Source organism: Nothobranchius furzeri, chromosome 15 (genome assembly GCF_043380555.1).
Source record: "Nothobranchius furzeri strain GRZ-AD chromosome 15, NfurGRZ-RIMD1, whole genome shotgun sequence".
Lineage (NCBI taxonomy): Eukaryota > Metazoa > Chordata > Actinopteri > Cyprinodontiformes > Nothobranchiidae > Nothobranchius > Nothobranchius furzeri.
In genome coordinates this window covers 48,078,014-48,091,668 of record NC_091755.1, presented here as the reverse complement: position 1 = coordinate 48,091,668, position 13,655 = coordinate 48,078,014, and the positions used below count along the sequence as shown (strand labels likewise).

At 43.7% G+C, this 13,655-nt stretch overlaps 1 protein-coding gene across 2 annotated transcripts in view; it reads left to right on the top strand.

Annotated features, from left to right (window-relative positions):
• The first annotated feature begins 2,905 nt into the window (after positions 1-2,905).
• The window catches only part of arfgef2 (ADP-ribosylation factor guanine nucleotide-exchange factor 2 (brefeldin A-inhibited)), a 32,154-nt gene continuing 21,404 nt past the window's right edge, over positions 2,906-13,655 (top strand). Inside the window, exons 1-9 of one of the 2 annotated variants that reach the window (XM_054746207.2) lie at positions 2,906-3,212; positions 6,717-6,747; positions 7,890-8,013; positions 8,294-8,440; positions 9,081-9,260; positions 10,109-10,358; positions 10,427-10,546; positions 10,614-10,741; positions 11,061-11,194. In XM_054746207.2, coding sequence (XP_054602182.1) covers positions 3,050-3,212; positions 6,717-6,747; positions 7,890-8,013; positions 8,294-8,440; positions 9,081-9,260; positions 10,109-10,358; positions 10,427-10,546; positions 10,614-10,741; positions 11,061-11,194 — 1,277 coding nt within the window. In that variant the 5' untranslated portion in view covers positions 2,906-3,049. Of the gene's footprint in view, positions 3,213-6,716; positions 6,748-7,889; positions 8,014-8,293; positions 8,441-9,080; positions 9,309-10,108; positions 10,359-10,426; positions 10,547-10,613; positions 10,742-11,060; positions 11,195-13,655 lie in introns of both variants that reach the window. The other variant, XM_070544966.1, reaches the window with a different exon arrangement.

Below are 13,655 nucleotides of genomic sequence, written 5' to 3'. Positions count from 1 at the left end.
TTTTGAACAAATTTACTTTCCATATGGTCTCCAGCTTGTCTGGAGCTACCCTCGGTTTAGTTTTCATCAGTCAGTAAGTACGAAACGATTTGGGGAGGTATTAAGCTCCTGGGACCGTTTTTTAATCTCGCCCTGCTGTTTGGGATGAGCAGAGCCTCGTGAACGTGGAGAAAAATATATTTATACATAACTTTAGTCCTTTAAGACGGCGTCCCTACCTGTGGACGCCGGTTCTCGGGGGTTTAGGACACTTTGTGGCTAAATTGCAGAATAAAATAAAAACTGTTTTTGGCTTTGCACAAGCGTCATGCACCCTTGTGACCCGGCCTTTATTTTATGCCTCCAACCGAAACTCGCAGCCCTTTGAGATAAAAACCTGTTTGTTTGTTTTGTTGTTGTTGTTGTTGCACTCCATAACACAACGTGGACCGTTTCCTGATGTACATTTGGGGATAAAGGAAGGTGACGTTGAACCTGAGCTTCCTCCTCGTTTTCGTCTGATCCAGACCCCGCCGAGTACGCCCCAGGACGCTTCCACGTTTCGTCTTTAAATCCATCAGCTGAAAGCCGTTTAAACATTTCAGTTTTACTTCGGTGAGTCCGTTTTTATTTGTATGAAGTGTCGATGATTATTCGTTATTACAGCCGCAGAGGCTGGTCGGTAATCCAAACATGACCTGGTTGGAAACAAAAACACGCTCGGCGGCGTTGGATGCAAGCAAATTAGTGTATTTGCTGAAGGTGAAGCTGATCTTTGTGTACCTGCGGATCATGTACTGTTGAAGTTGCTGCAGCAGCTTGGATATGATGATGTTCAAAGCAAAGAAGCCTTCAGAATTCGTTTGATCAGTTATTGTTCCCCCAAACGGCTCACGAACGTCTTTAGAATGAATCTAGTTTTGAAGCGGCAGGAAAAACTCCTCTGATCATGAAACGGATCGGTTACATTTATGGGAAGCGTCCGTTTCCGTTGCACGCTGCAGCAAACCGCCTCTGTGGAGTGAGAGCAGGTGGTCTATCGTGTCTACTATTGATTTTTTAAGCATTCGCTCTCCTGCTAAAGTGCTACGCCTTGCTTTAGCATTGATTTCTATCTTGCATATTAAAGTAAAATCAGCACACAGCCACTTTCAGGCTTCATGTGAGTCCGTGTGCACTCGTGGAGACACTTTTAGGATCATTATCATGCTAATTAGCCTCATTAGTAGCTCTGTTTATCCTCTGATGAACTTCTACGTTAGTGACTGGAATAAACATGGCTGCCTGCACAGGTACTGCCTTTGTCGGTGGAGCGCCAAGCTCAGTCGTTCCTAACTTTTCAGCCACGAATCACAACTCTTGAGTTGAAGTTTGGTTTTTCTACTTGTTGATAATTTATTGCCGGTGTCTCTGACTTCACCACAGGACACCGGGATTGTAACCACACCGACATTTTAATTTATTCTGTAATCCTGATAAATGTTCTTTCTTTTTCACGTTCTGATGTTTTTACATGTTCACACTTATTGTTTCCAGCATCAAAGTGGCGGTACGGTAGATATTTTACTGTCGGTTGTGGATCATTTCAGTTTCTGGTTTTAAATATCAAAAAGGAGATTAAATAAAAAGCTATTTTCTTCATACTGTGAATTATGATTTTGTGTGGCAGTGAAACGGTTCTGTTAGCAACCTGAAATGTTTCACTTGTCGGGTTTTGTAGGCAACAGGGCGATGATTTTTGCTGCCAGATAAATTCTCTACTATAGATTTGTAATGAAGAACGTCAGTATTTTCATATCGATGCTTTCTAAATATGCGATGTGCGTTTTTATCATTTGAAGGAGACTGTTTTATGATTGAAGTGGAGATTTAAGAATACATGTAAACCTGTAACTGGTGATCGGCAGAGCTGGATAAAATAAACTAAATATGTAGCAATGAGAACTGTTTGGTGTTTTTTAATGTGTGGAAACAAACGTGCAGAGTTTGCTTTAATCGACACAGGAAATCAGCAGGGTGTGTGTCGTCTGATCTGAATCTGAGCTATTCAACAGCTCGCCATTTTCTAATTGTTCGGATAAGCTAATAAATGCTAAGATTTGTCTAAAATGTGAAATACAATATGGTCAGTTTTACTGTGGGCTAATTATATATTACTGATATTTATTACTCATAATACTTAGAAGATGGATTTTAAAATAAGTTTGGTGCATTTTCAGTAAAGAAAAATTATCACGTCCTACTGATATTGTTCTTATATGTCTGTTAAAGGATCAGAGGATGTTAATGATCGTTATCACGAACAATGAACAAGTACACGTTTTAATTATGAAATTAATTACTTTTCTCATTCTTGTCAAAAAGAAATAGATTTGATTGATAACCAAAATAATTTTTCTGAATAATTTTTCTTGTGGCGCTTAAACATCTCTACTGGAAAAACAACCCTCACTATGTCTACTTTATGGAGAAATGCTAGAATAGTAAATTTTATTCTAAAAAGTAACTTAAATAACAAGACTATTCATTCGACCACAAATTAATCATCATCTTACTTGTAGAAAAAATTATTTACAATTTCACAAAATGTTAATTATGATTAATCGATTAATCAACTGTACATACAGACGCAGGGCGACCAGCTGTGTTGATAGTTTATTTAGCCGTAATGTGTTGCTGCCACCTGGTGGACACGTGGTGAACTACCATTCTTTTGTGCGCCGCTTAGATCATTAAAAGTTCAAAGCGCCTCTGAACAAGAACACTAAAATGATTTAAGTTACATTCGGAACATATTTCTAACACATTATAAAACCAATAAATTATATGCGGCCCTTTTTGGGAAGACACGTTTCAACAACTGCTTCTGTTGTCACGCCGCTAGCCTGGAGTGACAGCTGAGAATCACGTGACGTGACGTGTAACCAACATGGTGGCGCTGAGCTGAGACCGAAACGGACACCGACCGACCCGACACCCTGGCTTTCGTTAGCTTTCATCGTTACCTGCTCTTTGGCAGGGCCAGGCCGGTGATGACGGCCTGAGAGAGGATCGGTTACACGATCGAGAGATGCAGGAACAGCCACACGCGCCGCCGCAGCAGCACGCGCAGTCAGAAAACAGTAAAACCAAGAGCATGTTTCTGTCCAGGGCGCTGGAGAAAATCCTCGCTGATAAGGAGGTGAAGAGGAGCCAGAACAGCCAGCTGCGGAAAGCCTGTCAGGTGGCGCTCGGTACGTGACTCGTGTTGTTTTCTGAGCAGCTCGCCTGTTTTACGTCTTTATTCATTCCAACGTTTTATTTATGCTTAGCTTGATGGAGAGGAGCTACTTAATTAGCTTTAGCACCTTTAGCCTTTACCGTCTGCTCCTCTGCCCGTTGGCACCCTGACAGCGGGTGAATAATTATGAGTTAACACGGCTCTCGTACTTTATTATAAACATTTGTTCGTGTATTAAATTGTCACCACTGTCAGGTTATTCAAGGTTACTGGTAAAGATATTGTTAGCATGTTGCGGCTAGTTTAGCTAAACAGACCAATCCTGGTGTTGTACGTAGCACTGTCACCCAGCCAGACAGTCCAGTCCTGCATCTGTTGGCAGACCGTTTTAACATATAATCACACCTCTCAGAACTCCTCATTTGCGTCTGTCAGTAATGGCATTCCTTCTTGTCTAAACTACTTCCTTATCAAGAAAATTAAAGATATACAGAGTCGCATTCCTACTTGTGATCATACTTTCTTCAAGGTTCCTGAACAACTTTGAAAACCTCAGTTTAACATATCGGTTTAACATCCTTTACATGTTTTTAATGACCTTTGTTTATTTTAATGTGAATTTCAGTTAATTTAATCAATTGGAGTCAGAAATTGTGATCCGGATGTCCAGAAGTGCTTCTAATAAAATCATCGCTCGTTACTTCAGAGATCTAAAGCGTCCTTTTCCTCAGGATAAACTAAAATGTTATTTTTGTCTAGGATTTCTAGGACGACTAAATTGATTGTAGATATCTAAAATATGAGATACTTTCTATAGTAAGCATGCTTCTTTATCTATTTAACATAGCAGCAATGTTAATTCTATAGTTTAAATGTTTTAACTAATATCTGAAGCCCATCACAGAAAACTTCAAAACAAATTGGTGTGGTGTGGTTTTGCAGACATGATTAATGGAAACCAGACTGTTATATGATTAATCAGCCTGCCATATAAACACACAAGGTATTTCACTTCCTGCTTTTCCATTCAAACACACACGGGTAACGTTACACACGTCCAACTGTGCTGTTTGACCTGCGCTTGTACTTCAGACCAACCTGCTACCTCTTTGTTTGTCTGAACTATAAATCCTTCTTAACGTTTTAATACCGATGACTGCACGATAAAGGTGTGTTTCTGTAAAATAAACCAACAATACAATATAAAGGCTGATTTTTAACGATGAGGATTCAGTTAGATGCACTAAATCTTTGAGATTTAGGACCGTTTCAGGTCTCGTTTGCTCTCCCCTGGCTTTCAGTTACACTCAAATTATTCATGAAACAAGTAAAACGCGACACTCCCTTCATTAACTTCCTCTTATAATCAGTGTGCAGGTTTTTGTCTGCTTCGGCAAAATTTCAATAACACAGAAGCGTTTAAACGTTTGAAATCTTAAGTTATATTTCAGTTATTCATGTAAAAGTCATCAGATCTTCTGGGTTTTACAAGTTGGCGAGAGTTTCCAGCACTAGACAAAAGAGATATTTATAAGTGTTTTATTAATTAAGAGTAGCCTTATTTTGAGTGTGTTTGTATGCATATCTTTGGTTTAGGCATGCAGCCGCGTTGGGAATTATGTGTTTAGTATTAATTTATGTGTTTAATACATTTTCAATTCATTCTGCTTCCATGTTTGGTTTTGTGACTTCAAACCATGATACTGCCACCCCTGGTTTATAAATAAGATGCGCTTCCTCTAAAGCACATCCTGAGCTCCTTCAAAGGAATCTCCTACCATCTTTATGCAGATGACATCCAACTGTACATCTCCTTTAAGCCCCATGAGATGTCTAAGCTGCAGCTGTTACACACCTGCTTAGACTCTATCAAAACCTGGATGGTGGGAGCTTTCTTCAGCTGAATGAAGATAAGACTGAGATCCTCATCTGTGCCCCAGACAAGCTGGTTCCAAAAGTCAGAGACTCTCTTGGTCGGCTTGCTTCTCACACCAAACCTTCTGTCAGGAATCTTGGTGTGACCTTTGACCCAGCTCTCACCCTGGATTCTCATGTCAGTTCTCTTGTTGGCTCTTCCTTCTTCCATCTCAGGAACGTTGCTAAGCTGAGTCCCATTCTGTCCCGCTCTGAACTTGAGACAGTTCTCCACACCTTCATCTCCTCACGCTTAGACTACTGTAACTCTCTTTTCACGTGTCTGAGCAGAACCTCCCTGAACCGTCTACAGGTGGTTCAGAACGCCTGTGCTCGGCTTCTGACCAAGTCCTCCAAACACACCCACATCACCCCGCTTCTCCTCCAGCTTCACTGGCTGCCAGTCAACTTCAGGGTTCATTTCAAGATCCTGGTTCTGGTCTATAGGTCCTTACATGGACAAGCACCATCTTACACTGGTGATCTTCTTACTCCCTACACCCCCAGCAGGTCCCTGAGGTCCAGTGATCAAAGCCTACTGGTTGTGCAGCACCAGGCTAAAGGTCAAAGGTGACAGGTCATCTGCTGCTGTGGCCCCCAGACTCTGGACCTCTCTCCCCCTGAGCCTGAGATCAGTGGACTCAGTGGTCTCCTTTAAAAAGCAGCTGAAGACTCACTTGTTCAAGCTGGCTTTTGTATGACCTTCTTCACCTCTCTCTCTTTATTCTGCTCTCCCCACCTATTCCACCTTCCTCAGGATCCACTGATTTCCCTCTTTCCTGTTCACTCTCTCTCTTTCTTTACATTTTTTATCACAATTGTCTATTTTTGCTCATTTTAAATATATTTTTAAACATTTTCTAAATGCTTTTTTATATTTTTGCACTTTTTGTTTTTGTGAAGCGCCTCGTGATTTTTATCTTGAGAGGCGCTATGGAAATGATATTTTCTTCTTCTTTTATTCTGAAATGTGGTGTTTTTTCCCTCTAAAGTGGTGGGGCGTGGGCCATTTAAAGCCCTCTGAGTGATCTTCTACAGCACAGGTGGCACCAGTGATTTCATTTGATGGTGCATTCATGGGAGAGCTTTCTTTTACTTTTTAAAAGTTTAATTCCAACTTAATCTTTCGTCAGAGTTTGATATTTTTCCTCCAAATGTGTTTCTTTAATGTCTGATTTTAGATAATACAATATGGAATTCTAAAAACTAAAAATATGAACTCAAGGGGGGGAAATCAGCTGATTTCATCAGGCTGCAGCATCAAATAAACAGTTTAATCGTGTATTAGATTTGTAGCACAGCCTCATTTCCTCCATTTAGCTTCAATTCTGTCGGCTATGACTTTGAACGGTTCCGATGTTCAGTTTGGACGCAGCGTAACAGGAAAACACCACCGAAGACACTGAATTAGTCAGGAAAAGCTTCAGCAGTAAGAAGAATGAGAAATCTGGAGGGATAAGTGGGATAAAGATCTTATGAGAAATGAAAACAGGAGTTTGTTTTACTCTATGAATAAGATGCCTCCATGTTGTTATGGTGTATGAAAATGTGGCCCTTAATGTTGCTGAATGATGGATTTTTGTGTTTTTGTTCTCTTTTGTAGATGAAATCAAGGAGGAGCTGGAAAAACAAAAGTAAGTTAAATAGATCGTGGGCTTTGATTTCTCTGCTCTGAGACACGAGGGACGCAGAAGCAGCCCATCGTCGTGTTTTCTTACTAAGATGATTAACTGTTGTTATTGCTGGGACCTGTCGTCCACAGACGTGGAGTCAGACCCGTTATTATTTATTCCATACATCTGTTTTCCTTCACTTATCCGGAGTCGGGTCACGGGGGCAGCAGCCTAAGCCGAGAGGCCCAGACTTCCCTCTCCCCAGCCACTTGGGCCAGCTCCTCCGGGGGAATCCCGAGGCGTTCCCAGGCCAGCTGAGAGACGTGGTCCCTCCAGCGTGTGCTGGGTCTTCCTTTAGGTCTCCTCCCGGTTGGACGTGCCTGGAAAACCTCACCAGGGAGGCGTCCTGACAGATGCCCGAACCACCTCAACTGGCTCCTCTCAATCTTGAGGAGCAGCGGGTCTACTCCAAGCCCCTCCCGGATGACTGAGCTTCTCACCCTATCGCTAAGGGAGAGCCCAGCCACTCTTCGGAGAAAACTCATTTCGGCTACTTGTATTCGTGATCTCGTTCTTTAGGTCACTACCCAAAGCTCGTGACCATAGGTGAGGGTAGGAACGTAGATCGACCGGTAAGTCCAGAGCTTCACCTTCTGGCTCAGCTCTCTCTTCACCACGACAGACCGGTACAACGCCCGCATCACTGCAGATGCAGCACCTGTCCACCTATCGACCTCACGCTCCATCTTTCCCTCACTCGTGAACAAGACCCCGAGATACTTAAACTCCTCGACTTGGTACAGGACCTCATCCCTGACCCTTTTCTGACTCGTGACCATGGTCTCGGGTTTAGAGGAGCCGCTTCACACTCAGCTGCGAACCGCTCCAGTGAGAGCCGGAGATCATTTTTGATGAAGTTTATATTTTGACATTTTAAAACTTGTTTTCAATAGATTAATATTTACTCCAAATAGTGTTTGTTTCTGAGGTCCCCTAGAGACGGAGCCAACCTTAAACAGTTAATCTGCTGCTGAAGGCAGGAAGTCCGTTTTTAATCGATGCTAAAATACATTTACAACTTGTTCTTTTGTTGGTTGCAGCAGGAAGTCGACTGTCTGTGTTTTCTAAAGTTGGTTTAATGAAATGTGTGTTTGTTGTTCCAGGGATGGGACCGTGGTCCCACCCAGAGCCAACTACATCGAGGCTGACAAATACGTCCTGCCCTTCGAGCTGGCCTGTCAGTCAAAGTCTCCCCGGATAGTTAGCACCTCGCTGGACTGTCTGCAGGTTAATACACGTGTGCACACACACACACACACACACACACACACACACACACACACACACACACACACACTTGGTTTGAATTCAGCTTTCATTACATATCTTCTCCCCTGCAGAGCTTCAGGTGTGTGTTTTTGAATAATGCAGCGCCATTTTTTCCTCGTGCACACACTTGAGCTGTTTTAAACACACAAGCAGGACTCCCTGCGACGCCAGGATCCATCCAGATGTTTCTGTCCCGCCTCTGCTGCCCTGACCCGCGCCCTCCGTCTCTCCTCTACAGAAGCTGATAGCGTACGGCCACATCACGGGCAACGCCCCGGACGGCAAGACCCCGGGTAAAAGGCTGATCGACCGGCTGGTGGAGACCATCTGCGTCTGCTTCCAGGGCCCACAGACCGACGAAGGAGTCCAGCTACAGATCATCAAGGTGCCTCCAGTTCCTCCTTCCACCCTCCAGCTGTCATTTGGGTTTTATTTATTTACTTACTTCACATCCAGACTGTTAGATCTACCAGAGACAAACAGAAGCGTTGGCGCTTAAACGTAGCTCCTACGTTCTTCTGAGCGGATAAAACAGAATAATGTCACTAAAGTTGTCTCGTTTGAAGGAGATCGTCATTTATTTTAATGCAGGTTCTTCAAAAAGCTGCATTAAACCAATCAAAACTAAACTAAACCGCCCCGTTTTTAGTCGTTTAGGACCCAAAACCAAAGGTTCATGTGGTCTAGCCCAGGTGGGTTTAGTTACTGACACTAATTCAGCTTCCTTATTTACATCCTGGTGGGTTGGAGAGGACAGCTTCTGTTCTCTTTGTTTTAGTGCTGTTGACAGAAGATTAGAAACATCTGTTGGGATCGCGTTTCTCTGCTGAAGTCTGTTTACTTTTACCAGGAAACCGTCTCTTATTGCAAACTTCTGACAGTAGAAACTAAAGTTTTGTGTTTTAAAGCGACAGACGAGTGTGAATGTCTTCGGCCGCAGATAGAAGGAAGTGTGGTGGTGATTCAGCGGGTGCCGCAGCCGCCTGTCTTGATAAGAGCCTTAACTTCCTCCTCCGCCTGCCCAGGCCCTTCTGACGGCGGTGACCTCCCCGCACATCGAGATCCACGAGGGCACGGTGCTCCTCACCGTCCGGACCTGCTACAACATCTACCTGGCCAGCCGCAACCTCATCAACCAGACCACGGCCAAGGCCACGCTCACGCAGATGCTCAACGTCATCTTCACCCGCATGGAGAGCCAGGCGGTCAGTGTGACCACACTACTCCTCGTTTCTGCCACGAAACATCCTGCGGTGAATCACAGAAGCTACATTTAGCTTTAACTACTGTTATCCCAACATTAGCTGTGACGTTTTATTTTGAAGGAACTAAGACGAGTTCTCAGTCAATCAGATTTTATTTATAAAGCGCTTTTCAAGCAAAGTGCTTTACAAAATGACCCCAAACTGTTTAAAAGCATTAACAGACATATGCAAACACACACACACACACACACACACACACACACACCTGTAAAAATTTATATTCGGCTGAGTCCAGATGAGCCAAGTAAGGTAAGGCAAGGAAATGCCATCAGAGGAGCCATCTGCCCCGGCAGCATCAGGTCTCCCACGCTGAGTCGGGGCGCTCAGAGGAGGGGGAACGTAGACCCCCACCTCCACTTAAACACTACCTGTAGAGCGCCCAGGAAGCAACAGTCGACCGCCGCCCCCCGGGGCAGAGGGCCCCTACAGAGAAAACACCGGATTAAAATGAGTCAAAATATGAAAATATGACAAAAGTTAGAACACAAGTAATAAATAAAATCATTTAGACAGTAAAATAATAATATTAAATAATAAAATGGCTGAAAAATGTGGCTGAATGACCCATTAAAGCTTCCACACTTTATTTTATTTAGTAAAATAAAATAATTTATTTCAGTTGAAAGTTTTAAAAACACCCGACAGTAAATAGTTGCAGGAATAAACCTTTAATGTTTAAGCGCGTTACTATTAGTTATTAAAAATCACACATTGATCAAACATAAAGATAATCTCTGAGGGATTTCGGTTTCAGACGGCCTAATCTGCTTCTTCTGTGACCTTCGCAGGCCCTGGAGGCTCAGGAGCAGGAGAAGGAGCGGCTGCGTCTCCCCCAGCAGAACCCGTCCCCGGTCCCCGGTAACCGGTCGTCCGGCTCCCCCAAATCTGACCGAACTCCTACGCCTGATCCTCAGAGCTCCCCGTCCCCCGGAGAAAGTGCCTCAGACCTCACCGTGGACTCGACGCCCCCACCGGCAGCAGCAGCAGCTCCTCACCTGGACCAGGATGCACCGGCAGTCAACGGAGAGCCTGATGGAGGTGGATCAGAGCAGCTCACACACATTTTTGGGTTCTTGCTCACACTCATTTATTTATTTTTACATCAGATTCGGTGTTTGAGGATGAAGGTATGGAGGTGCCTCCTTCAGCGGCTGACGACGAGAACAAACCAGAGATCAGCTCAACGGGACCCGTGGTGGCAGACGGAGAACGTCCAGCTGAAACAGGTTTGTTCTGGTTCCTGCCCGTTTGCTTCTCCTGTCTTTGGGTTGGACTGATCGAGCCTGGTTCCAGGTGGTGAAGGTCCAGTTCCTGTTGTTCCTGAGCAGATGGACGCCGTTCCCCCCAGAGCTAGGACGGAAACTCCGCAGATGAACGGCGTCATCGAGGACCACTCCTCTGTCTCCTCCACAGACCTTCTGGTGAGAACGTTTTCATTCTGCTGCCGTAGTTAAATAAAGAGTCGGGAGCTTTTTCTGTCCTTAAGTTTTAACCTGGAGCTTTTTAGCAGATGTCTGCTGAAGGCCACGGAGCTGAAACGTTTCAGGAACTTTAGAGACGGTCGGTGGAAACGTAACAAGTCCGCCTTACCCAGAGGTTCATGTGTGTTTATAGAGATCAGCTCTGGGGTTTTGGGTTAGACGTTAGTCCCAGTAACGTCAAATCAAGCATCTGTAGTTGCTTTTGTCTGTATTTAGAAATAAGATTATTTTGGGTTTTTTGTGTCTCCGTGTGTTTCAGGATGCCGAGTCTCTGCAGGGACCCCACAGCGCGGCTCGGTTCTCTCACATCCTGCAGAAAGACGCCTTCCTGGTGTTCCGCTCTTTGTGCAAACTTTCTATGAAACCTCTCGCTGATGGACCTCCAGACCCAAAGTGAGTCACAGCTTTAGCTTTAACCCCCTGGTGGAGCAGCGGCACGTCTCTGCATCAAATAGTCGTTGGGTTGATTCCCGACGGCTGCGCCTCGGAACGTTTCAGGCGTGTCCCAGAAGCGTCTCGCCTCGCCGGTAAAGATGGGATGGGGTTCTTTTTTTTGGCCGTGTCACGCTTTGGGGATGCTTCGAGCTCAGAGGTTGTCTTGGGTCCCAAACACTTCAAGGGCCCCGCGACTATTAAGAAAGATGTTTAAGATATTTTCTCCTTCAAAATAAATGAACCCTCATTCCAAAAGAAGCAGGAAGAGAATAAAAAGTTTGCCAAAGTTTACGGATTTCTTAACGGTGAAGAGAAGTCGCTTCTTGTTCAGGACGCAGAGGACCCCGTGCCCACGTTTGCCTTGGGCCCCAAAACTGCTGGGTCCGCCACTGGTTAACTAGACAGGAAATCACACATGGTATCAGTGTAAAGCCCTGGTAAATTTCAAAATAAAAGACTGACGGTTATACTAGCAGGCTTATCTGCTTCCTGCGTTAACGAGATGTTTATCCTGGTAGAGGAGAATCACAACATTATAAATGAAAAGACGCCAAACTGGAGAAGGCGCGGACAAAAACATCAGCAACTATGTGGATGGAGGGTGAGTCTAAAAGCGTATCGTGTACACGGGCCGCGGCTAAGCCGCGCCACGTCTGACGCACTCCCGCTGTGGATTTGGCATTCAGCGGCAGCTAATTAGCCCAATTCAAGATGGCTGTGTAATGGTTTAATTTACATGTTATTTAATAAGCCATAAGACATAATATTGAATAGTAAATATGAAATCAACCTTATGGATCTGTGGGTACTGTTTAACCAGAAGATTGGAACTTTTTGTAACGTGATGAAGGAGCTGTTCCAACCAAGATTATTTAATCTTTTCCACAGTCCCTTTGACGCAGTGCCAGAGTGCGTGAAACAGCCTCAAGGTCATGCATTCACTTCTAAACTGTTTACTTTCCAGCGATGAAGACAGAAGATTTTTATTAAAAAACCAAAGAACTCTATTTTCAATAAAAGCTAATCAAAACAACTGTTAGTCAATAATAACATGTGATCGATCTGTGAAATCACAATATTATGATATGTTTTAATAAGTAAATGGCTTATTCTAGCCACTAGTCACACTGATACACTAAGGTAAATAATCACATGACACATTCCTGTCGCAAATCCAATCAGAACCTTCACGTCTGAAGCGTGGCAGAGTCTCTGTGGTGTTTATTTATTCTGTCAGCTGTGAATCGTCCAGAATCATAAACATCAAGATTAATAAAACAGTCCGCCATTTTAAGTCCAGTATTCAACGAGATCTCAAGATCCCCTGAAGTTCACCGCATGCTGAGTGAAGTATGGACCGGCCATCTGTACTTCCCTTTTTAAGCTAGAACTGCCAAGCTGGGAAATCCTGTCGTTGTTATCAACAAAACAACGGTTCTTCAGAATAAAAGCTGAACTCGCTGACCCAAAGGAGGGTCCACTTTGACGCTGTGAAACACCTGTCGCTTTTTACCTGGAGACTAACCAAAAACTGGTTTGTCGTGCTGTCGACGCTGTTTCATCGGCTCCAGTACCAGAGGAGGGTCCGTGGACCTGGCATCCTGATCTGTACGGGTGTCTCACTGAAGGGTATGTGGATGCGACAGATGGCGTCTCATGTGTTTATGACCACGGTTCAAACATTGATCAGTTAGGAGCAAAACATCATCTCCCACTCAGACTCGCTTCTCCAGAACGGAGGTTCTGAACTGACATCACACCAACACACACACCACCTCACATTCCACTCCACGAGCATCCATCATTAGAGAGTTAGTTCTGTTAAACTGTTTAAAATCATTTAGATAATAAATGTTCTTAAACGTTTGAAGGTCTCTCTTCTCTTGTCTCAGTACATGCAAAGTGTTTAATTTCCCTGTAATAAAAAGAACCACTCTTCTGATTTAAATAGCCCAGTGTCCATTACAGGGTATCCGCGGGTCCTTAAAAAGTCTTAAATTTGCTTTTCCAAATTTAAGGCCTTGAAAATCCTTAAAAATGACAAATAATCCTTAAATCCAGTTTCCAAAGGTCTTAAATTACCAAAGACCCAATAAACAAGATTATTTTATTTCTATAAAAATGTTCGTGAATTTCTAGTTGGTGTTCAGCATTTTTTGTGTACGATGTTGGCGTAAGCGGAACCGTACACATTCAGTTGGTTGTGAAAGGGGGCTGTTTTTAGATGAGCACATTAGCTGGTTAAGCTAGTGGGAGCTTGCGCCATGGGGAAGTGCAAGTTTAATGGTAACTGGATGGTTAATCCCACGTTCGCGACGTGGTTAGCATCGGTTCCAGGCAATAGCTGGAAATTATAGCTTAAATTTAATTTTGAAAATAGCTTAAATTTGGTCAAAGTGGCCTTAAAAAAGGTCTTAAA